Source organism: Mesocricetus auratus, unplaced genomic scaffold (genome assembly GCF_017639785.1).
Source record: "Mesocricetus auratus isolate SY011 unplaced genomic scaffold, BCM_Maur_2.0 Super-Scaffold_100011, whole genome shotgun sequence".
NCBI lineage: Eukaryota > Metazoa > Chordata > Mammalia > Rodentia > Cricetidae > Mesocricetus > Mesocricetus auratus.
Window position 1 is genome coordinate 59,912,326 of NW_024429195.1, and position 22,575 is coordinate 59,934,900.

Sequence of the window (22,575 nt, forward strand, 5' to 3'; positions counted from 1 at the left end):
GTTTTTGAATTCACATTTTCCTATAAAATAATTTGCACTGAGTCACAATTCAGTAAGAGAAACTGATTCAAACCAGCAGATGAATGTATATGACAATGTATCTAAACCGCATGGCTCAGCCACAAAGCCCTAAATTGTACCAGCTTCCAAGGAAGATGAGGAACAAAGAGAGATTTCTTGGTAGGTTTTCTTCTCATTGTCTGACCAGAAGAGTGTAATTTAGATTGAACAGACTAACATCTTGGCCCTGTATTTAAAGATAAATGTATCTCAAGGATTCTTAAATTGGGGTCATGGAATAATAGAAGACAAAACACATTGTTCACTTAGACATTTTTCTAAAAGCTGAGGGCATAACATTTAATCATATTTCAGGAAAGGCATTTCTTAAGGGAACTAAGATAAAAAAATGGTATGTTACTCTCTGGCGATCCAACAATCCTAAGAAAAAGCAACAAGAATATAAAGCCTTGTCTTTAAGCTCGGTCTCTGGAGATCCAAGGTTCATTTACCCATTAAATTTTTCACCAAGTTTATATTTAGGGTTTATGGGTTAAGAAAAAAATAATGTGGATTAAAAAATAGTAGATTGATTATTTGCCTACCCCTGTTTTCATATATAGATATAGGTATCTGCTGGAATTAAAAACTCCAGAAAGAATATGTACATTTTTCAAAAAAGAGTAAGTTAGGTCATAGATAGAATTTTCCTGAAGTTTTCATGTTTTGTGTGTGAAATGCACATACATAAAAATGGGCATGTATGTATATGATTCAAATTTATTTTAATAGTCATCATATGTGTGGGTTCTTATAAATGTATATATCCTACCTGGAATTTTTTATTCTGATATGTAACAGATGATGATAAAAAATATTAGGAAAATATCACAGTCCACATAGTGTTAAACTCCACTGAACAAACTGATTCTAAACATCACATGGCATTAAAAGTACATGGAAATATTACTTCAATTTATATACCAAAATAACTTCCTTGAATAGTATCCTTAATAATTTTTCTTGCTTCCAGATGCCAAGTAACTCTGATTCTTTTGCCAAATGTTCATGCCAGAGTACTGTTTTTATATACTTACAGTCCAGAAAGCAGAAAGATACATATGAATAACTCAGGAGGCAGAAAACAATGGCTCCATTAAAGATGGAGCTCTGGACAGCCACGAGCATTTTAAAAGGGAACCAGGTCATCTTAGATCCTCATGTTAGTGGGGATGAAGAAGACTTACTCAGGGGGATATATTAGATGGTATTTCATGAAGACAAAACAGCCTAAGCAAAAGTAGCCAAAAGAATGATGGGAGGCTTATTTTTTCACAAAATATCAACTGGAAAGGCTGTGGTACAAATCATTAAAATGGCCAAGCACAGCTTGACATGTGAAAGTTTAATAGAACTAAAAATCTTGTTTGAATTTGCTAATGTAATAGACACTAACATGTGGGATTTAAAATTCAAGAGATGCTCACACTAGTTGCCTATAGATATTGAGTTCAGGCAATTATCTTTCCATATTTTTCTCTATTTTTTATTTAAATTAGAAGCAAGCTTGTTTTACATGTCAATCCCAGTTCCCTCTCCCTCCCCTTTTCCCCTGCACCCCCACTAGCCCTCTACCTATTCCCTTTCTGCTCCCCAGGGAGGGTGAGGCATTCCATGAGGGATCTTCAAAGTCTGTCATATCCTTTTGAGCAGGGTCTAGGCCCTCCCCTGTGTGTCTAGTCTGAGAGAATATCCCTCTATGTGGAGTGGGCTCGCAACGTCCATTCATATGCTAGGGATAAATACTGATTTACTACCAGAGGCCCCATAGATTGCTGAGGCCTCCTCACTGACATCCACGTTCAGAGGGTCTGAATCAATCCTATGATGGGTCCATGAGATCCCCCTTGTTTCTTTCCATATTTTATCTTCAGACATTTTCCATCTAGAAGTATTTAAAAAAAACCTTATCTCTAGAATCAGATGATATACCTATTAATGTTTTACAGCATAAGATGAATATGAATCTTTAAGTTGGGCGTTGGTGGTGCACACCGTTAATCCCAGCACTCAGGAGGCAGAGGCAGGTGAATCTTTGTGAGTTTGAGGCCTGCCTGGTCTACAGAGCAAGTTCCAGGACAGGCTCCCAAACAATACAGAGAAATCCTGTCTCGAAATGCTCCCCCCAAAAAAGATGAATATGAATCTTTAAATTTAAAAATACTAAGATTTGATGAAGTCCTTTCATCTGAATTTAGATACAGTAAACATTCAAGGGTCCTTTATAAGAAAAAAACAAGCAAGATTTCAAGGCAAGCATACAGACTGAGGACAAGAAAAACACAACTAAGCTGTGAGATTAACTGAGTGACATTGTTAAAAAGTAAACACAGATTTAGTGTAAAATTTAACAGCCTTGCCTAGAAGGTTCAGTTGTTTCACAAGATGTATTGTCAAGCTTGTAGGAGTTTTAGTGAACTTTATTAATTAGAAGTTTTGAAAGAAGTCAAGTACAATTAGCAAACTGGGTTGAGAAGAACATCAAAGGCTAGAATGAAGGAAATACTTGATTTGAAGGCATTTCAAGTATGACCTTCATAACATAACTTGGCTAGCCTAAAAGACTCATGGCAACTATCCACAGTGATGAAATTCATCGAAATGGTTTTATACAATAATATCAAAAAACACATAAAAGTATACTTTTACATGGTCTACAGGAGTCATGACTGTGTTATCTTGAATTTATTACAGGAATTGGGAAGAGACAAGAAAATAAGATCCAACATCTTAATTCTCAAGGATCTTTGTGGAATTAGCTAGATGTGCTTTCTCTTGTGTTTCAGAGAAAGTCTGAATGACTATATTGCATGACAGACTTCACAGTTACCTATATGACATATTCTCAGAGTAGTTTCTATATCCTAGTCAAATATTTAAAAAGCTTTATGTTCATTTCTAATCTACTACTAAGGAAGAAAGAAAGAGAACCGTGACTTTCTTACTACCCAATGAGGATAGTTCTATTTATTAACCATGCTGAGACTTTCTATTTGTAATAGGCTGTGAAGGTTTTGATGTTTTCATATAGCATCCATACTCCCTAGTTGAAATACATCCTATTACATACTATTATATAAACTTTAGGATTATGCATACTAAAGATGTGAGTAGTAAATCTGATGTATTATTCTTTGGAGAAGAAATATATCTGTTGAGTGTAGACCAGAACTTTTCATAAAATCAGTCCAGCATTTGCTGAATCATAAATTGATCCAAAAGAATGATCTCTCAGCAATGAAATAAGACATTATATTAACTGGTATAGAAGGGACCTTTTTTGTTTTATTTTTCTGACAGGAGAAGAGTTCACAAACATAGGGGTATTTCATTTTGGACTGTAAGGGAAAGAATATTTGTCAAAAGGTAAAAACCACATGAAATTCTCAGAAAGGTCATGGTTGTATCTTGAATGACAAAATGAGAGTAGGTCTCATTAACAGAACTTTTTTCAGATGTAGGGAATAAGAAGTATAGGTTTGAACAAATTATATCAATTCATGTGGAATTTAGCTATCAGCTTAATTGATGTCTTATGAAATTTCTTATGGGCAGTTAGTTATGCTTAGAAAGCTCCCCTAAACAAATACCAACATGAATTCAGACCAACTAGTTTTTTTAACAGATGGAAATTTTCAAACATCATATGGTAAATATGATTTCAAACATCATACGGTAAATTATGATTCTAGTTATTCTTCACTTAGTTTTACTAAACCACCACTAAAACAACTAATCTAAAGATATCTGCCATTTTCAAAGTGAACCTTAATTTTACAAAGTGATCATTCTTCTACGGTATACTAAACACAATGTTATAAAAAAGAAACATTCTGTGAGTATTCCGCTTTTAAAAGTTTATAGAAAAAAAGTAGGTGTAGTGGTGCACACCTGTAATCCTAGCACTCTGGAGGCAGAGGCAGGAGGATCTCTGTGAGATCAAGGCCAGCCTTATCTATAGAGTTAGTTCCAGGACAGCCAGGGTTACATAGGGAAACCCTATCTCCAAAACAAATAAAAATTATGAAATAAACTTCTTTAGAAGAGATTAAAGCTTTGACACTTAAATAATTCAGCTAGTTCAAAATTAAGCTCGATTATTAAACATTTGCATAAAATCTTTTTTCCATTTCTTCCTAAAAACCGAAGTCAAATATTTAAGCTGATTTTTAAATCTGCAGCATAAGCATCATTGGTTCCAAACCAAGGATGAAAGTCTGACTTTAATTAAAATTTAACACTCACCTAAGCACTGGTTATAAAATTAATTTTTAAATTATGTGAATCAATTTCCAGTAAATACTTTATTTCTCGGGGGTTTTGAGTGGAAACATTAAGTTTTAGTAAAATTGCTTATAGTTATTGGGCAAGGCACAAAATGTAGGAGTTGGGGAGACTAAGTTTTTATGACGAACTGGCTTGTAGACTGTCTACAGAGTGATGTTTCCTTCATGAGAGATGAATGGTTACAGTAAATTATTTGAAATCCTACGTATAGATTTAGTAATTTTCTTCTAATTTTCATGATGGGGTTTTTGTTTACAAAATGTCTAAAGTCCATAATATAAGCATTTATTTTTAAATCTAATCAGTATCTATACATGAATATGTGATATACTCAAGCAAACAGATATATAAAATATAGCATGAGGCTCAAGACTATAACCCAGCACTTGGGAGGCTGAGACATTGTATTGTTGCCTGAGCAACAGAGTGAAACCTTTTCTCAGAAAATGGGAAAAAGGAAGAGGGAAGCAAATAGGCACCGATTATGAATCCGTTTAATTTCCCATGTCATTTCCAGTTACTGTAGTGTGTAGCCAAGATTTGAGTTGTTACTGGGCAACAGTTTTCTACAAGGAAATTAAATCGCCTAGCTTTCCCTCTTAACCTATGTGACACTGAGAAAGGACACTAACATTATTACTAATTTAGTCTGTAAGGACTTTGTATTTCATGTTTCCATTCACTGATACATTAAAAAAAATATTAGAATTCTAAGGTGACTTTAAGATGCCGCCTGAACATAGTAAGGTGACAGTTCAAAGAACTAAGTTTGGAATGGGTGCCAAGATTTACACTTGGAGACAGAGTCAGTTCCCAAAGTACAAAGCATTTCAAACAAAATCTAAAATTGGGATTTCCATTGGACAGCAAAGGTAGCATAGTGTCATATTGAAATATTAGAGTTTTAATATCTGTTGTTCCCATGGGTAATGCTAAAATGAGTGGTACTTTGTCTTGCATTGCATTGAAGGGATCAGCCATGTACCTCCCTTTGTAAGAGTTATGGACTATTGAGACTGCCTTGATAGGATAGAATTCTTTAAATTCCTTCTTTAGCTAACAAAAATTTAGATACAATTTGACAAGGTCAGCCAAGAATGCAACTCCTTCAGGAGTTTATGGTTAAGTAATATCAAACTCATTTGACAATAAACTGTGAACAATGAGGTTTTATTTTTTCCTAGACATTAAACTTTCAAATTCTGCTCATTCCACAGGAATCTGAACTTATAGAACTGCGGGAAACCATTGAAATGCTGAAAGCCCAGAACTCTGCTGCCCAGGCGGCCATTCAGGGTGCACTGAACGGCCCAGACCACCCTCCCAAAGGTATACTTAAAATTGTTCCCTGTGTCATCCCAGAGAATAAACATTAGTTTTCTACATTAGCTGCAGTAAAGTTTCACTGACTAGATGGTGCCACCTCAGTTTCTTCTGAATTGTAGCCCCTGTGAGAATTAGCTTTCATTATCAAGTGATTTTTAAGTTATGAAATTATATCCACTCATACACACATTTTTCTTCTACTTGAACTAGTAGGTTGAAGCTAGTAGCTTGAGAATTGTTTAATATGTCTGACTCCAAGCAAATCAAGCCTAGCAATGAATATGCTAATTGAGATCCAATGCACACTGGGAGCAAGGTCAGTGAGAAGGAACATTTCCTATAGGCAGAGTTTTAACTTAACCAGGAGCCAGATAAATGTACCGTCACCATGCTTATGTGATTCTTTGCCCCCATCCCCATGCCTTGGGATGCCATGGAAGAAATGCTCATTGTTTTTTAAGTCCTAATTTATTTACATATGTTCTGTTTATTTATGTCCTGATTATCAGCAGGTTTGAGTACATCCATGGTTCCTTCCATTTAAAATCCTATCCTAAATCCTGGATATCTTATCACCACTTTTCTCAGTTTCAGGTAAATTCTGGAAAATAATTTTTGCACTCTTTCAGCATCTTCAATTACTAACCACTCTTCAACCACACTGGATGACACCCTCTATTTCCATCCTTCCACCAAAACTATTTTGTCCAGGAATTAATTAAATCTTTAAAATTCTTGTATTAGAAAGGAAAACAGATTCTACTATTAATGCCCAAACGCTTACACTTGAAATGCTTACTTTTTTTTTTTTTTTTTTTTGGTTTTTACGAGACAGGGTTTCTCTGTATTGTTTCAGAGGCTATCGGTCCCGCCAGGCCTCGAACTCACAGAGATCCGCCTGCCTCTGCCTCCCGAGTGCTGGGATTAAAGGTGTGCGCCACCACCGCCCGGCTGAAATGCTTACTTTTTGATAATATTCATGCTATTATACATTGTTCTTATGAAGCGTATTTTTAATCATCATGACATTTCATACATATATGTCTTTATATTTTTTTCTAGCTCCCCTCACACACTCTCTCACCCTTCTTCCCCTCTTTCTGGTCTCCTACCTTCCTGAAAATTGTTCTATCTTTTGCTTTCATGGTTCATATGTTCTATTAATGTGTCTACTCCTCAACCACCCTATCTGGTCCTTTCATCCCCTCTCACAACCAGTCTCTGCTTTCATGTCCTACATAAACATATAAATTTAATTCTACACTTTACATGAGAGAAAATATTGATTTGTCTTTTGAGCTTGGCTTATATCTCTTGGCATAATGACCTCCAGTCCCATCTATTTCTACAAGTGTAATGATTTTGTTGTTTTGGCAGCTAAGTAAAATCCCATGTGCCAGAATGTCTTTACCTATTATCATTGTCAGTGAAGATCTAGGCTACCTCCTTATCTTGGTTGTTAGGATATTGCCACATGAATATGGCTTTGTGAGTGTCTCTAAGGTCTGATGATTTAGAATCCTTCAAGTATATACCTAAGAGTGGTATAGTTGGGTCACATGATAGTTCTACTACTAGTTTCTGTGAGAAACTTCCATGTTCATTTCCATAGGTACTGTAGTAGTTATTATGGACCTGTTATTGTTGATCAGTTACTATAGACTAATTCCGTAGAGTTCAGAGGTTTAGTCCATTGTCATTGTAGGATGATTTGAGAAGGAGCTAAGACTTCTACATCTGGATCCAAAGGCAGCTGGAAAAGACTGAGCCTCTAGGTCTGCCTTGAGCTTATGAGACCTCAAAGTCTACCCACCAGTGGCATACTTCTTCCATTAAGGCCACACCTACTCCAACAAGACAACACTTCCTAACAGTCTTACTCCCTATGGACCAAGCATTCAAACCCATGAGTCTATGGGGGCCATGTCTATTCAAACCACCACGAGGAGGCTCATACAATGTTTACAGAAAGGAATAATAAAATCAAAATTTATATAGTTGAATTTAAATTTTACAAAACAAAATACATAAAGGGCTATACTGTCTGTGAAAAAAAGACTCATTTTCTTGAGCTACATCTGTTAAGAATTCAGCAACTTTCCATGTGGAGAAGTTGATTCATATGCTGCATGGAAAATTACTGCATATTTAAAGCTTATCTCAGAGCCGTAATAAAGCAGCTTATGTTCTAAATCTTCATGTCGCAAATAGGTCCAGAAGGGCTTTAAAATGGCTTAATCCCTTCCTCCATACAACACAAGTCACTGAAGTGAAACTTTCTGGAAGGATTCCTTTTACCTTAGGCAACAGGTAGCTTACTGTATCTGCTAGAATTCAAACACAGAGATTTCTTTGCCTGGAAGTATGGGGTGGGTAAGAAGTTAGGTCTAAATTCATCCAGAAGCATTAACAATACTTAAATGTTACACTTTTAGAATGATCAAAAGATGGGACAGTTGACTATACAGAATGATTTATAGTTCTAAAATATTAAAACGAGATCCAGCCCTGTGACTACAAACATGTTCTTTGTATTTTATTGACATCTGGTATTGCATGGTGAAAATAGTTGACTGTACAAACCATGCAGCTTTCACTGATTATCCAGCTGACCAGCTTAAATTACTGTCTTTGTAACTTTTAAACTGCAATTTTCTCTACATGTTTGATATCTCGCCCTAAGATAAATGAATACAGTGAGCCACCACTTTTCCGCACAGGTCAAACTGGCAAGATTCCGCCTGTTAGCCCCTGGTTGTTGTTCTCTAAATTTTTATACTTTGTTTATTACCAGTCTGTTAGCACAGCTCATGGTTACCAGCAAAAAAAACTGAAATAAGAAGATTATCCTGTTACCCCACATGACTTCTGTATTAGTAGATTAAATGATAACAGTCTTCTATATGTCAAATAAAAACAGGACATGTGAATCCATTGATCTAGGTTTCAGACTAATAATATTTTAGGCATTTAAAAACACTAAGTGTGTTCATCATTACTGTTAAAAACAGTTATAAGAGACCAAACTCCAAGGATTTTGAAGAAATAGTACTACTTCTATCCTTCTATAAGATTTGTCAATATGATTATCTTGCTGGAAATCCTAAAGTATTGGTTGTATGTATATTACTATGAAGATTATATTTCATTCTACATATGTATCCTCTTTAGACATGCACTTGCTTCCATTATTCTTTCAAAATAATTTATACTTCACTGACATCTGTTATTCTTGTTATTAAATTGATAAAATGGATCATACTTTAGTTTTAGTTTCTCTTCTTTTTTTTTTTGATTCTTTTCTCAATATATCCCAACTGAAGTTTCCCCTCCCTCCTCCAAGTCACCCCGTCCTCAGATCCACTCTGTCACTGTTTCCCTTCAGAAAAGAAACTTTTTAAATGCTATATAGTAATTTTTGACATCCTACAAGTTCCATTGAAGTATTTATTTTAGGCGAATCTATATTGATACAAATGAAATATACAAGTAATATCCTAAAAGCAAGTTCAAGTTTTACTTTATAAATGTTCTTAGTGTCCCATTGACAATATCAGGTTTTTGCAAATAGATAAAATTTCAATTTAAGTTTTAATTCTAATATCTCTAATTGCTATAAGCCAATTACTTGGAATGAGTATTTGCCTTTGTAAAATATTGACTACCAAATACTGTTCTCTTCCCAGTATCTTCTCTAAGCTGAAATATGTATCATAGCCATGCAATAGATAATAAAATTTATTGTAGCTCCAATGGTCAAACCACCCATTTTCAGATATGTAGCCATATGAAGACTGTATTCAGTAATTAAACAAATTTCATTGCTGTCACTATAATGTACATCAGGTCATTTCAGCATTCCATTGCTTTGGGTGCTACTATTCTATGTTGGGTCAGGGACCAGGCATGTGTTTGTAAGAATTGTATTAAAGTTATTTTCTGCTTAATTCACAAATACCCTACTTCAACTTTCTCTTTCACAGAAATTAAGGACACAAGCATATGGGGGGTTTAATTCAGTCAGGTGTCACTTGGATGTTTCTCCTTGTCCCTTATTTAACCTTGGTCAAGTTACAGAACTTCTTTGTTGGTCACGCCCCTCAGTTATGAAATGATGTGCTTGATGGCATGAATTGCAAGGAAGAATTGTTTTGGCACTAGTCTGGTAGATTCCATGAAATGGAAAGCTAATGAGTTTGCCCTTGGAAACTTTTTTCATAGCACAAATGCTAAAAGGACAGAATTAATTTTTAACATCTTGTAAATTTCCATTTGCTCCATGGAAGTAATCATTGGAAACAAACCATTTTGGAAGGGCTGTCTAATTTACATATTGGTAAAAATCACAAGCTAAGCCACTCAAATTTGGGCTGAACTCAAAACTATTAAAACCACCGGTGCCACAGGCCCATGTGAGATTCCCATTGACTCTTCATGGATAGAACTCAGCTAATTAAAACAAATACCATTATACTTTATTAAATGCATTGGACCAAACCTGCACTGCAGTGAACTGTAGAAAGGCTTGCTTGGTTTTCAATCCACACACTCTGTGTCTTCAGATGAGATGGAAAGTGAACTTGATACCCTCTGTCTGTTGCTAGATCTCCGCATCAGAAGGCAGCATTCCTCCGAAAGTGTTTCTAGTATCAACAGTGCCACGAGCCACTCCAGCATTGGCAGTGGTAATGATGCCGACTCCAAGAAAAAGAAGAAGAAAAACTGGGTAAGATGCCCCTTCTTGTCAAATTCAGACTTGTGATGACTCAGGGACTTAGCTTTTTCCTTCGGGGGAGTGGGGGGTCAGGGGTTAGAAATCTCCAGCAATTGACAGAGCCCCATTCAGAGATGGAGTTCTTCACTTCTTTACTTCTCCTAATGTTAGGCAGACATGGTTCTCAAGGACGCACATGCTGGAGCGAGGCTTTGTAAACATGATGGAGATGAGGAGGAAAAATGTGATTGGGAGAAGGATGGTGGAAACGGTGGAAGAGGGAAAGGAGAAATCTTGAAACCTAAGTCCTCCCAAACTCTCAGATTCTACAGAATGTGTAGTGAAGAAAGCACCAGCTCTCAATCAATCAACTGTGTTAGTTTCTATTGGCATATATGTATATATCCAACAGAGCATAGTAGGAATACAGAAATGGACCATAGTTAGAAATATAGAAATGAACTTCAAAAGAACTATGTGTACATTTACTCAAGATGTTTTATCTTTATTTATGACCACATTAATCAGCAAGAAAATAGTGGGACAGTGAAGAACAGAATTTGTATCAGTACCTCGAGACAAAAGTCAACCTTCACATAAATATAACTTTTTAAGCACACTCAAAACTAGTTGAGACTTTTACTGGTGCTTTTCTGTAAGTAATGGAAACAAATATCTTTTTGTTTTAAAACAATGTTTATGCAGGTAATAATTTAAAATACTGATCAGCCTTCATTCCCTTGATTTGTAATTCCACACTCTTTCATGTTTCTGCAAGGTGAACTCTAGAGGAAGTCAGGTGAATATAAACCGTGAACATTTGGCATGCACCTATACAAAACACCCTACCTTGGCATGAATGCTATTCATTTTGGCAGCAGGCTGTTATACCTTTTAAAAACAGATTACCTTGTATGTCTTTTCTTTGTGCCTTTTCATTTTAATCTCGAATTTTCAAGAGAAGTAAAACCACTTTTTGAATAGAGCTGTAGGGGATACCAATTCCGTTTTTGAATAGTCTTGGAATTGGGAATTTGAATAGAAAAAAGATCGCAATTAATAAAGTGTTAGGTGAATTTGATTTCATTTTGCTTTTTAAGTTCGTACTGTCAGCAGGATATGACTTGACTGTAGCACTAAAGTGGCCATTTAAAACAAATTGCCTTGAAGAGAGAAGCCTTGGGAACAGAGATCTCTTCAAGGTACTTAGTTTTAAATGAGAGCTCTGACAGCCATGCCCTTGACCTCGCACTATTTAAAAGCCCTCCATGTTTGCGCTGCGCTGGATTAATACAAGGACAAAAGGGAGACACAAAGCACAGTACTGATGTCTTAGGGTACTGTGCTGCCATTGTTAATACTCTGCTTATATATACTGACCCCAGGCAGTGGCTAGGATGGCACCTGCAAACTAACGCCCCACAGCCGATCCCTCCGAGTTCAGATGGACAAAAACGTAACGTCTGTCCTTCTTGCAGCTGAGAAGCTCTTTCAAACAAGCCTTTGGGAAGAAAAAGTCCACCAAGCCACCTTCCTCACATTCGGACATTGAAGAGCTGACAGATTCCTCTCTGCCAGCATCCCCCAAGCTACCCCACAATGCTGGCGACTGTGGTACCACATCTATGAAGCCCTCCCAGTCGGCCTCAGCGTAAGTGACTCCCTTTGTAGCATTTTGACCTACTCTTCAAAACTGACCTAAGCCCAGGCCTGTGGCTACATGGTAAATGCAGTCAGGTTCACTCTCACAAACACAGCATCTGTTTCTATCCATCATTTCAGTTCTTGCTGGGAATGATGGACAATATCTGTTTCTCTTTTATTTCTTATTAGTATCTGGTGTTTCTCAATTCATTCTACACTTTTCTAAATCATTCTTTTCTTTTTTTTTACTTGCATTTATCTATGCATCTGTCTAACTGTGCATATGTGCAGGTCACCCCTTGTCTGGCCACCCAAGAAACGAAAAAATGGCCCTGTGATCTACAAGCATAGATCCCGGTAAAAGAGTGTGTTGCATGAAACTGTGAAGACACAGGTTCTAACCTAGCCATGGATTTTTTGTCCTTTTCTAAAATCCTTTGCATGTGTAACAGCCTCACATAGTCCCTTGCTTTTCAACTAAACGTTAGTTTCCAAAACCAACTAAAAATCCATTTATCTTCGATTGCATTAAATAACATGACATTTCTATAGCAGCCAAATTCTGATAGTAGAAGAAAAATTCTTTATGTTAATAGTAGGAAAGATAATTCCATATGTTTAATAAAGTATTTAATGCAAATTTTCTTCTATGCTCAGTGACAATGACCATCATAGAACTGCAAAGGGAATATACCACTATACTTTGACAACATAATTTCATCACTTATATAAGAAAAATTTTTGTGACCAACTACCTAAGCATTCAGATTTGAAATGGAGTTATAATTTAATACAAAGAATCTCTTGACAGGTTGTCTCTAACGAAGCTATCCATAAAACTTCAACAAAGCACTAAGGATATAGTGGATGTGACTTTGAGATAGTTTTCAGCTAGCTTGCTGGCGTGGGTTGAAATTGTTGGCTTAGCTTCATTAGCTGTGATCTCCTAAGACTTCAGAGTCCAACAGGAAGTTTATGTAACACTCATACATTATTTAAATGTCCAAAACTAATCTCTGTAATTTACTTTCTACAATATTTATATTGGATTTTCATGGAAGCTGAATGACAGCATGGAGGGAAATAAGGTTATTGTTTGCACAGTTTTATATAAAAGAAGAAAGCAACATTTTGAGAATATGATAATTTGGCTTTTAAAACAGAGAATTTCATGTTATAAAAGGAGGGCTAAGCCCCCTGACAAATACACGATGAAATGTCACAATGACTTCTCTCTGCATCCACCACCAGGGAGTTTTGAGGATTGCTTTTTATTCCATAATACCAGACTGACTTTAAACTTCAGAAAACAGGACAAAAAGATAAAAAGAAGAATAGCTGTTTTCAGTTTGGAACCCGTGAATGAGTGCTGGTAAAATTCTCCTTTGCTGTAGGTTTTGCCAACAGCAAAGAATTGCTGTGCCTGGTGGATATTACTGTAGTTCTGTCTTTAGAGGACTCACTCGTTTCCACAATCCTCCAACTTCCCCTGACGACCTGTCTTGTGCTTGGTTTTCCTTTAGGATCTGTGAATGCACTGAGGCTGAAGCGGAGATTATTCTACAGCTGAAGAGCGAGCTCAGAGAAAAGGAATTAAAATTAACGGATATAAGGCTGGAGGCCCTCAGCTCAGCCCATCATCTTGATCAGATCCGGGAAGCCATGAACCGGATGCAGGTCTGCGCATCCTCCTTCAGGAACAAAATGGAAAGATAAAAGCCAGCCTTTTCTCCTCTTGTAGCTGCTAGATAACAAATTCTACTTTTAAAACCGCCATGGAAATACGGTCTATTTTTATTTTTGAGTCTTCACAACTCAGTTGTTAATACCAAATGGGGGATTTGCTCAAATCCAGGCTGGCAGCAGGAGGGCAAACCAGCAAATGGCAATTCAAGATTCACGTACAAGTGAATGGATTCAGGCAGGGAGTTGAGTTTTAAGAAACTACTATGATTTTTTTGCTCCTTTTCTTTCCCATGAGTTACCTTTCTGTTGGCTTTTAAAAGATGTTCTTTTGAAATCTGACTTCCACCCATTTGCTATTGAAAAGCAAAAGTAATGAGGAAAACTAGAGACATTCATCACAAGCTTTAGGATATGGGAGTAGAAGTGATTTTGAATGCTGTCTTTGATAGCAAAGCCTCGGCACTTTTGGAAGCATCTGTAGTTCAGAAAGGGCCTGTGCCCTGACTCCTTCCTTTCCGTCCTTGTAAAGCAATGATGACTTGCTTTCCCAGACTCAGCAAATAAGAAAAGCAAATGCTAAGCAGTTTATGTACTGCTGTGGAGACAGACTGGTCTCTGTGGTTTGCATGAGTGTGGTTCCCTGTTCTACAAAACAAAACCTCTATCATTTGTTAGCTGGCATGCAGAGGGAGCTTGAATCACCTTGTCATTATCTTTGCTTTGCCTAGTTTGTCCGGTTGGCATGAATTCACAGAAATGTAACTGGCATCATTGCCCTGTAAAAGCCTAATACAGTTTTTATCAGGAGTAGGATTGGGGCTGGTGAGAAGGGTTAGCATGAAGATACCTTTCTTCCAGAGGACCTGAGTTCAGCAACCAGCACCCAAGTATTGTGGCTCACAAGCGCCCGAAAGCTCACTTGCAGGGAATCTGACACCCTCTTTGGAATTCTGGAGGCATTGCCCTCACAAGCACAAACGGGCACACACACAAACACATATATACAAAATTGAATTGTTTCTAAACATCAAAGAGGAGAATATTAGGAAGCATCCAGTTGCATTCTACTAAGATTTAGTTTATTGGTGTTTGTCTTTGTGAATGTGTGCACATGTGTGTCGATCTGTACATGCAGATAGGCCATAAGATCACGTGTTCTCTTCTCATGTCCTCTATGAGTCTTTGCATATTCTACTGAGGCAGGATCGCTCCCTGAACTTACAGCTAGCCTAGGAATCAGCAAGCTCCATTGATCCCCACTGTCTCTATCCTCAGTTTGCCCCACCAAGAATGGGGTTAAAGGATACAGGTTGTTCAGTTTGTTGCACCCATGCTGGAATTTAAACTACTCTTAATTGCTGAGCCATCTCTTTAGCCAGGTTTTTGGGGGGCATACCAAGAACTGAATACTGTAAATGTATTCTTAATTTTAAAACTTATTTAAAAAGTATGTTTTAGCGACAGGATAGAACATATAGCTTAGGATTGAATATTTGCCTCCTGTGTGTGAGGCCCTGGTTTACTCCCCAGTACCCAAATAAGGACATTAGTAATTATGTCTGTTTTGAAGAATGTAGCAACTCACGCATGTGCAATGGGGGAAGGTTCCCTTTTCTTCTTTGATATAAAATCCCGTTTTCATAATTTATGTTTGTTTGACATCTGACCATAGTATTTAGTAAGCATACAAATGAAGTCTGATACAACATATTGTGTCATTTCTCAAACTCTTTCTTTTCCCCCACCTTTTGCATATTCACAACAGAATGAAATTGAAATATTAAAAGCTGAAAACGACCGGTTGAAGGCAGAGACCGGTAACACAGGTAAACCTGCTCGGCCTCCATCCGAGTCCTCAAGCACGGCGTCCTCCTCCTCCTCGCGCCAGTCCTTAGGGCTTTCACTCAACAACCTGAACATCACAGAGTCAGTTACCTCAGGTGAGCCAGCGCCCGTGTGTGCTCAGATCCCAGCAAGCTAACTCTCTATTCTCCTTGGGGCTTGGGGACAGCCTGAGGTCAGGAAAGCCTTCCTTGTTCTTCAAAATCCTCTGAAATAGTAGATTTGTTTATTTTGTTTGTTTATTTAATTAGTTCTAGGAAGACTGGATCTGGCCTGGAACTAGCTATATAGACCATTTGGCCTTGAATGCATAGAGCTCCAGCTGCCTCTCTCTCTCAAGTCCTGGGACTTTATTTTGTAAATTAAAAAAAAATCATACTACAATACAGAATCTTAGAGATACAGCTTTCTTTATTTCAAAAAACATCACAGTGAAGTACTTCCTCTATGATTATGAATAAGATGAATAGGAATAAATATTCTCCATGGTGATTGGTCCTCATGAATATAACAATAATAACTCCATGCCAGTTAATAGAGTTTTCAGTGTACAGGGCCAACTTCTAAATGACTGCACTATCCTTCATGATGCTGGCTTCAAGTCATAATGGTCTTCTATCACCCATTCTGTAGCTCTATTAAATTTTCAACAAAGGAAGAGAACATGCTGGATTCTCTTATTGTATTCCACATAATAATGATAGAACAAGGGTACAGCTCTGATTCGATTTCAAATAGAGTCTTATGACATAATTTCATCTTCATATCTGATGCGTAATTCAATTATAAGGTATAACTCTTCCTGTGACATTCAATCACGGGCATAGAAATTTCCTTTAGGATCTGTTTACATGGGGATCTGTGGTAATTGCATGGCATAACCACCAGATGACACTGGAAACCAATGCTATACATGTTCCTGGGTAACTAGACAGCACTGTAGAGTTGGGATGCTGAACCAAATTCTCCTAGATGCACAGGGTCAGAGGATGAGAAGGAGGAAGAGAAGGAAATGACATTTAAGTGCTGAAATTGATTTCATTTTTATTGAAGAACATCTTCAAATAAAAGTCAGAATTTTTAAAATTCCATTTTGATGGCCTTTCATAATATAAAAAATATGCAAAAAAATTTCCTCCTTATATAGCCTAAAAAACAACATCGAAAAATTCAGACAATGTTTATAACCATTTGGGAATGTAGTTTGTTCCACTAAACAATTGCAGAGAATTCATGACCAGAGCTTATATTTTCCTAGGAGTTGTTACCTCAGGTGATCTGGGAGTCTCACCAGAGTGAGATATACCATAATTACCCCACTACCAAGAGGAGAATTTGAATATCGGGCACAAAGAGAAAGTTGTAATGTTGTAGACAACAAAACTTATGAACCACATAAAATGGGTCATCTTTTAAATATTATCTTTCATCTTCTCAATAGTCCCTCAAGGTAGGTAGTCCCCACCCCTTTATACGTAGGCATAAACCAAGTCTTAGGAGCATAACTGTGATACTTATCAAGTTCATATACCCATCATGGAGAATAAGTAGGATTTAAGCACTGTTCTTGATGAATCACTCCCTGAAGGTTTGGCTTAATTTTTCCTTAATTATCTATCTATGTAAAGGCCAGGGACTTGTGTTTACTCCAAGTTGTCAGGAGATTTTCACATTTTTAGTTTTAAGAATGTAACATGAAGTGAAGGACAGACATGTTAGGTTATCAAACAAGTTATATCTCCCCTTTGAAGGACAGCTACCAACTCGCCATCATTGCAGAGGACCCCATGCCCTTCCCTTGTTCTCTGTCTTCTCTCTAACATAAGCCTGTTCCTAAAACTACCAGAATCTGTTTGCTTGTTTTTAATGGGTGTGGATTTAGGCTCAGGCTTTTATGTAGGTATCCCAATAGCCACATGTAGCCTGAATTCATTATGTAGTTAAGGATGGCCTTGTCCTCCCCATTCCCCTGCCGTGTTCTCACAAGTGCTAGGGTTAACTGAACCACTATGCCAAGCTCATGCCCATCTTATAAAACAAAAATTTTTCATATTTTCTTTTCTTTGTTTGTTTTTTTGTGTTTTGTTTTTTGACTGACCCAATTTGCTTGTGTAGGCCTTCTCAGCCTTCTGGTCTTTTCCCAAACCCCACCTCCTAGGGAAATGCCTATCTACCTAGGACCTTCTCCTGTCAATTCCTATCTATTTCACTGCCCTGTTTATTTCCAGACTATTCTGAAATTACTTTGTTGAGAACATGCATCCAGACAAGAAGCTTAGTGTTTCTACTTTGATATGCACCTCAATATCCAGGTTACTCTCTCTCTCTCTTTCTCTCTTTCAATGCTTGCTAAGTATTTACTGAATACTTATATACTTATAAATATTTATGAATAACGAAGTGTTATGGATATTTATGGGTAATTGAGGAGGAAGTTTGGCCGTGAATTATAAGAAGTTTAAATATATGAACACCCAATGGTGTTCTGCTCTAAACTCCCAAAATTTGGAACAAAATAATTGAAATAATTTTTAAGAAACAAATTTATTTGAATAATATTTATATGTCTCAATAGGATAAGTTTTATAATTCAATATATATGTACATTCTGTAAATACAAAAATAAATTCTAGTAAAGATCATCTTTGATGACTTAAACACTTGACAGTGAGGGAGAGGACTGGGATTGAGCTCCTTGAGAGAGTATGTGCTAAGAATACAGAAAGTTTCTGGGCAGTGGTGGTGCACTCCTTTAATCTCAGCACTTGGGAGGCAGAGGCAGGAAGATCTCTGTGAGTTCAAGGTCAGCCTAGTCTACAGAGCAAATTCCAAAACAGCCAGGGCTACACAGAGAAACTCTGTCTCAAAAATACAAAATAAATAATGAAAAAAATTGTTTCAGAGGTTCTCTCTGTAACGGCTGGTCCTGCCTCCCTTGAGCCCCAAATAAGCACACTGACACTATATTAGCTATAAAAGTTTTGGCTGCTGACTAGGGTTTCTTATTGGCTAGTTCTGTCTTAATTATTAACCCACTTCTATTAATCTAAGTAGTTCCATGTGGTCTTACCTTACCATAGAAGGGTTCAGACTTGTTACTTCTTTGGTGGCTTACATGGCAACTCCATCTGCCTACATTTCCCAGAATTCTTCTCCTCTCCTAGCCCTGCCTATACTTCCTACCTGGCCAATCAGCCAATCAGTGTTTTATTTATCAACCAATAAAAGAAACATACAGAAGGAAAATTTCACCAAGACCTGCATTCAACATGCTTGCAATATTAATAGTTTGAATGCAATTTCCATATATCACAACTCTACAAGTTCTTTATTAATTATATGATGTTTAAGCAATTTTGCCTCTTACTTTGCAAAATTAGAAATTTAATTATTATTGATATAATAGCAGCCATTGCAGAAGGTGTGGTATCTCAAATCTGTAATCCCAGCACTCAGGAGACAAGAATTGCCATGAGTTCCAGGCTAGCCTGTGAGAGAGTAAGACCGTGTCTCAAACAAAAATAGAAATATTCCATGTCCAGAAGTTGTCTTAATAAATTGTTTTGATGATGCTAATAGTCACAGTGCTTGTCTGTATGAAATTATCACTGCAGCCTGGTCAGGCACATGCAGTCATTAGTATATAACTAAATTATCTTTATCCACAGAACAGTATCTTCATATTAGGCATGACACAACAATAGATAGCATCATTGATGAAGGAAAAATATATGTGGGATGTTTTCCATGCCAATTCTTCAAGTTGGACAATTATCTTCTATAATATATTTTTAAAACTGGTATTATAAATGCTACTGAGATTAAGCATGCCTCAGTAACAATTAGAATACTGCTAAAAACAGAATTTTAGTTTTGAAGCTGTTAATGTAAAGGGTAAAGGAGAACGAAGAGTAACTTACTTCTACTGGTATGTGCAATGCCATGCTTAATAGCAATATCTAATAATAATAGATATGAGGAAAGTAGTGTCACAACTACATCATGTACCAACTGCTTGGGAAATGTTTCACTTGACAGTCACTCACATCTCTACATCTTTGCATTCACATAATGAAAACTGGATTGCTTTTTCAGTTTGTTACAGTTAAATGGTACCTGGGTATTACTCACTTATTATCTAGACCTACCTGTAATAGAATAAAACTTATTCCTCGTTCAAAGGCAGTAGCCCAACACTTAAGTAAAAATCTTGGCAAGCAGAAATAAATGCTGAAATCAAAATCTTAGTTCTACCATCTAATCAACTAGGCTAACATGGAAAATAGGTTCCATTAGATAATATTTACAATATAGGAGTGAGAAAAGATGGACGGGAAGCAACCCTGGGCTAGTGTTGCTCTGTAGTGATTTTGTTTCTTTTGGATTCTGTAGATATTTTGCTAGATGACACTGGTGATGCAACTGGACATAAGGATGGCCGCAGTGTGAAAATTATAGTCTCCATAAGCAAGGGCTATGGTCGAGCAAAGGTATTTCCCTAATCTTATATTCTCTGTAAGTCAAGAATTAGAACATTTATCAATGTATATGTGTTGTTTGTTCTTTTAGTTACCCTGCTTCTTTGCATTGATGTCAGATGAATATGTAATATAACTGAAAGGATAGAAACAGGACATCACCATGTGCAGGTCACTAAAGTTATTTATGTGGTCATTGTGCAAGCAGGAGACTGTAAAGACACTGAACACTGTAGAATCAGAGAGATGGTCTACTGACATTAGTAACTCACACTCCATTAATGCCACTTAAGATGTCCATCTTAAGCTTAGTCCTACCTGATCATACAGCTATACAACTTTTGTATTCAAATACTATCTTCAAATCAATGCTACTTGACTCCGTATCCTAAAACACAAATATGTTCAAATGCTATCTTCAAATCAATGCTACTTGACTCCGTATCCTAAAACAAAATTTTTAACCAATCTATTACTCAGTAGCGCCGAATGCGTATTTGTACTTTTTGATTAAAAATAGTAACACATTTCAAAGTTTAAAAAATAGAGTACTTGAGTTTTAAAGCTAAATACTGCTTGTGAGAATGTTGGAAGTAATCCATCATCCTAATCTTTCCACCTGAGCTTCAAACTTCTGCCTCCTATACCCACAGGACCACTCGTCTTGTGGTCTGAGGGAAACCTAAACTACATATAATTTAAAAGCATCTGTTCTACTGTACTGTGTAAGCGCCCTTATTCACTTCACTATAAACATACTAGAAAAGAAAATATTTTCCCACCCAGAACAACTCTAAATAACAACGTGTTTCAATATCTTTTTCCAGTACAATACCTGAGCGTTGTCTAGGTATGTAAGGACTGCCACAATGAAATGATTTGGTAGAGATGGCTTTAAAAAGATTATTTTCTACCAGTTCCAGAGACAGACAAGTCCAAACTTCTAGCCAGTTTAGATGCTTCTGTAGACACTCTGGACTTCTTGATTGGTTCTCATTGTGCCTTTCCTTAGTGTCTCTGAAAGGAAGAGAGACGTTGTGCCAAAGACATGACCCTTACCCTGATGTCCTCACTCTCTTGGTCTGTACTGATGCTAAATGCCTCCCAGAGGCCTCATTGCTCAGTCATTATTACACTGGAGATCGGGTCTTCAACACATGAATTTGGGGAACATAAATATTTCATACCTAACAAGAGTAAATGTCAAACCCACTGAGATAAGCATTTGTGAACTTTTTCTAAAAAAGAAAGATTTGATTTCTAACTCAGATTTTATGTCGGTGAAATGGTGTTGATAGTTTACACTGACAGTGTTCAGTATTACAGATAAAGAATCTGAGGCTTAGATTCAGCAGAGTAATTGACCTCTGTTCACATTTCTTAATAGATAGATGTTTTCCTAATAGGTAGACATATTCTTAACAGGTAGCTACTATGTGTTGTAGAATCCATGCATTCAAAAGGCTTGGCTCAATGATTGTTTACTATACTTTAATGACTACTAGGCTATGGAAACCAAGGATTGCAATTGTTAACTAATTCTACTTATTGGCATCACAATTATTATTTATATCATTATTTCTACCCAACCAAAAAAATTCCAACTTAACTACAGCTGACAGAATATTTATATTTCTCATATTCCTAGAAAAAATCAACAATCCATCCTATAAATAATGTAGCTACGAGACCACCATTTCTACAATTAAAATATGTTCCATAATAAGTCTTGTAAGTTTCTCTGTGGGTTCTTAAAGACTTTCTAATAGGTAAATGTCATAGCAATGTGAATAACTTAGTTGTTAATGATACATTGTATATTAAATTTGTACAAAAACTGTTTTATCAAATACAAAAAAATCATAAAATAGTAAGATGAAGTTCTGTGTTTGTTTCATAAGAGCCATTCTGTCTTCCTTCTATGTGAACTCTTTATAGGAGGGATGTGTCAAGTGCATCAGTATGGAAAGCAATTCTCTGTGGCAGCTTCACCTTGCCTTCCTTCTGAACAGCTTATGCACCTATTTCCCTTGCTCACTGTGCCATCCAAGCTCTCTCTCTCTTTTTGCTGCTATTACTTTATTCACTTGGTTGGCTAATTCACTGGGGTATGTTTTATTTTATATAACCTACCACATGCAGTCTTAAGCAGCAACTACACTAATACATATTAATGATAAGTATAGTGATAAATTAATAAAACGATTGAGTCTTCTCTTCCTTTTGTTCTCACTAAGGACCAGAAGTCTCAGGCATATTTAATAGGATCCATTGGTGTTAGTGGCAAAACCAAATGGGACGTCTTAGATGGTGTCATTAGGCGTCTCTTTAAGGTAAGCTTTTGAAGGTAGCCTAACATCAGTTTTCATATTTTCACCCCTTTGATGTTTTACTTAGCTTCATAGCTCATACATGTCTGATCTCCTCCCCATCTCAATAAGGAAAGATTTCTCTCCTTGTAATGTTTAATGTAACAGTTCTTATATAGTTGATCCAATTTTTCTTTTGATTTTTAAAAACGTATCTGTTTTATGTGTC

At 36.6% G+C, this 22,575-nt stretch overlaps 1 protein-coding gene across 7 annotated transcripts in view; it reads left to right on the forward strand.

Annotated features, from left to right (window-relative positions):
• Nav3 (neuron navigator 3) overlaps positions 1 to 22,575 on the forward strand; it is a 698,200-nt gene that overhangs the window by 651,900 nt on the left and 23,725 nt on the right. For 6 of the 7 annotated variants that reach the window (XM_013111900.3, XM_040754919.1, XM_040754921.1 and 3 more), the window contains 8 exons: positions 5,565 to 5,676; positions 10,278 to 10,399; positions 11,166 to 11,186; positions 11,866 to 12,038; positions 13,555 to 13,708; positions 15,483 to 15,657; positions 19,952 to 20,049; positions 22,275 to 22,370. In XM_013111900.3, coding sequence (XP_012967354.2) covers positions 5,565 to 5,676; positions 10,278 to 10,399; positions 11,166 to 11,186; positions 11,866 to 12,038; positions 13,555 to 13,708; positions 15,483 to 15,657; positions 19,952 to 20,049; positions 22,275 to 22,370 — 951 coding nt within the window. The remainder of the gene's footprint in view (positions 1 to 5,564; positions 5,677 to 10,277; positions 10,400 to 11,165; positions 11,187 to 11,865; positions 12,039 to 13,554; positions 13,709 to 15,482; positions 15,658 to 19,951; positions 20,050 to 22,274; positions 22,371 to 22,575) is intronic. The other variant, XM_040754920.1, reaches the window with a different exon arrangement.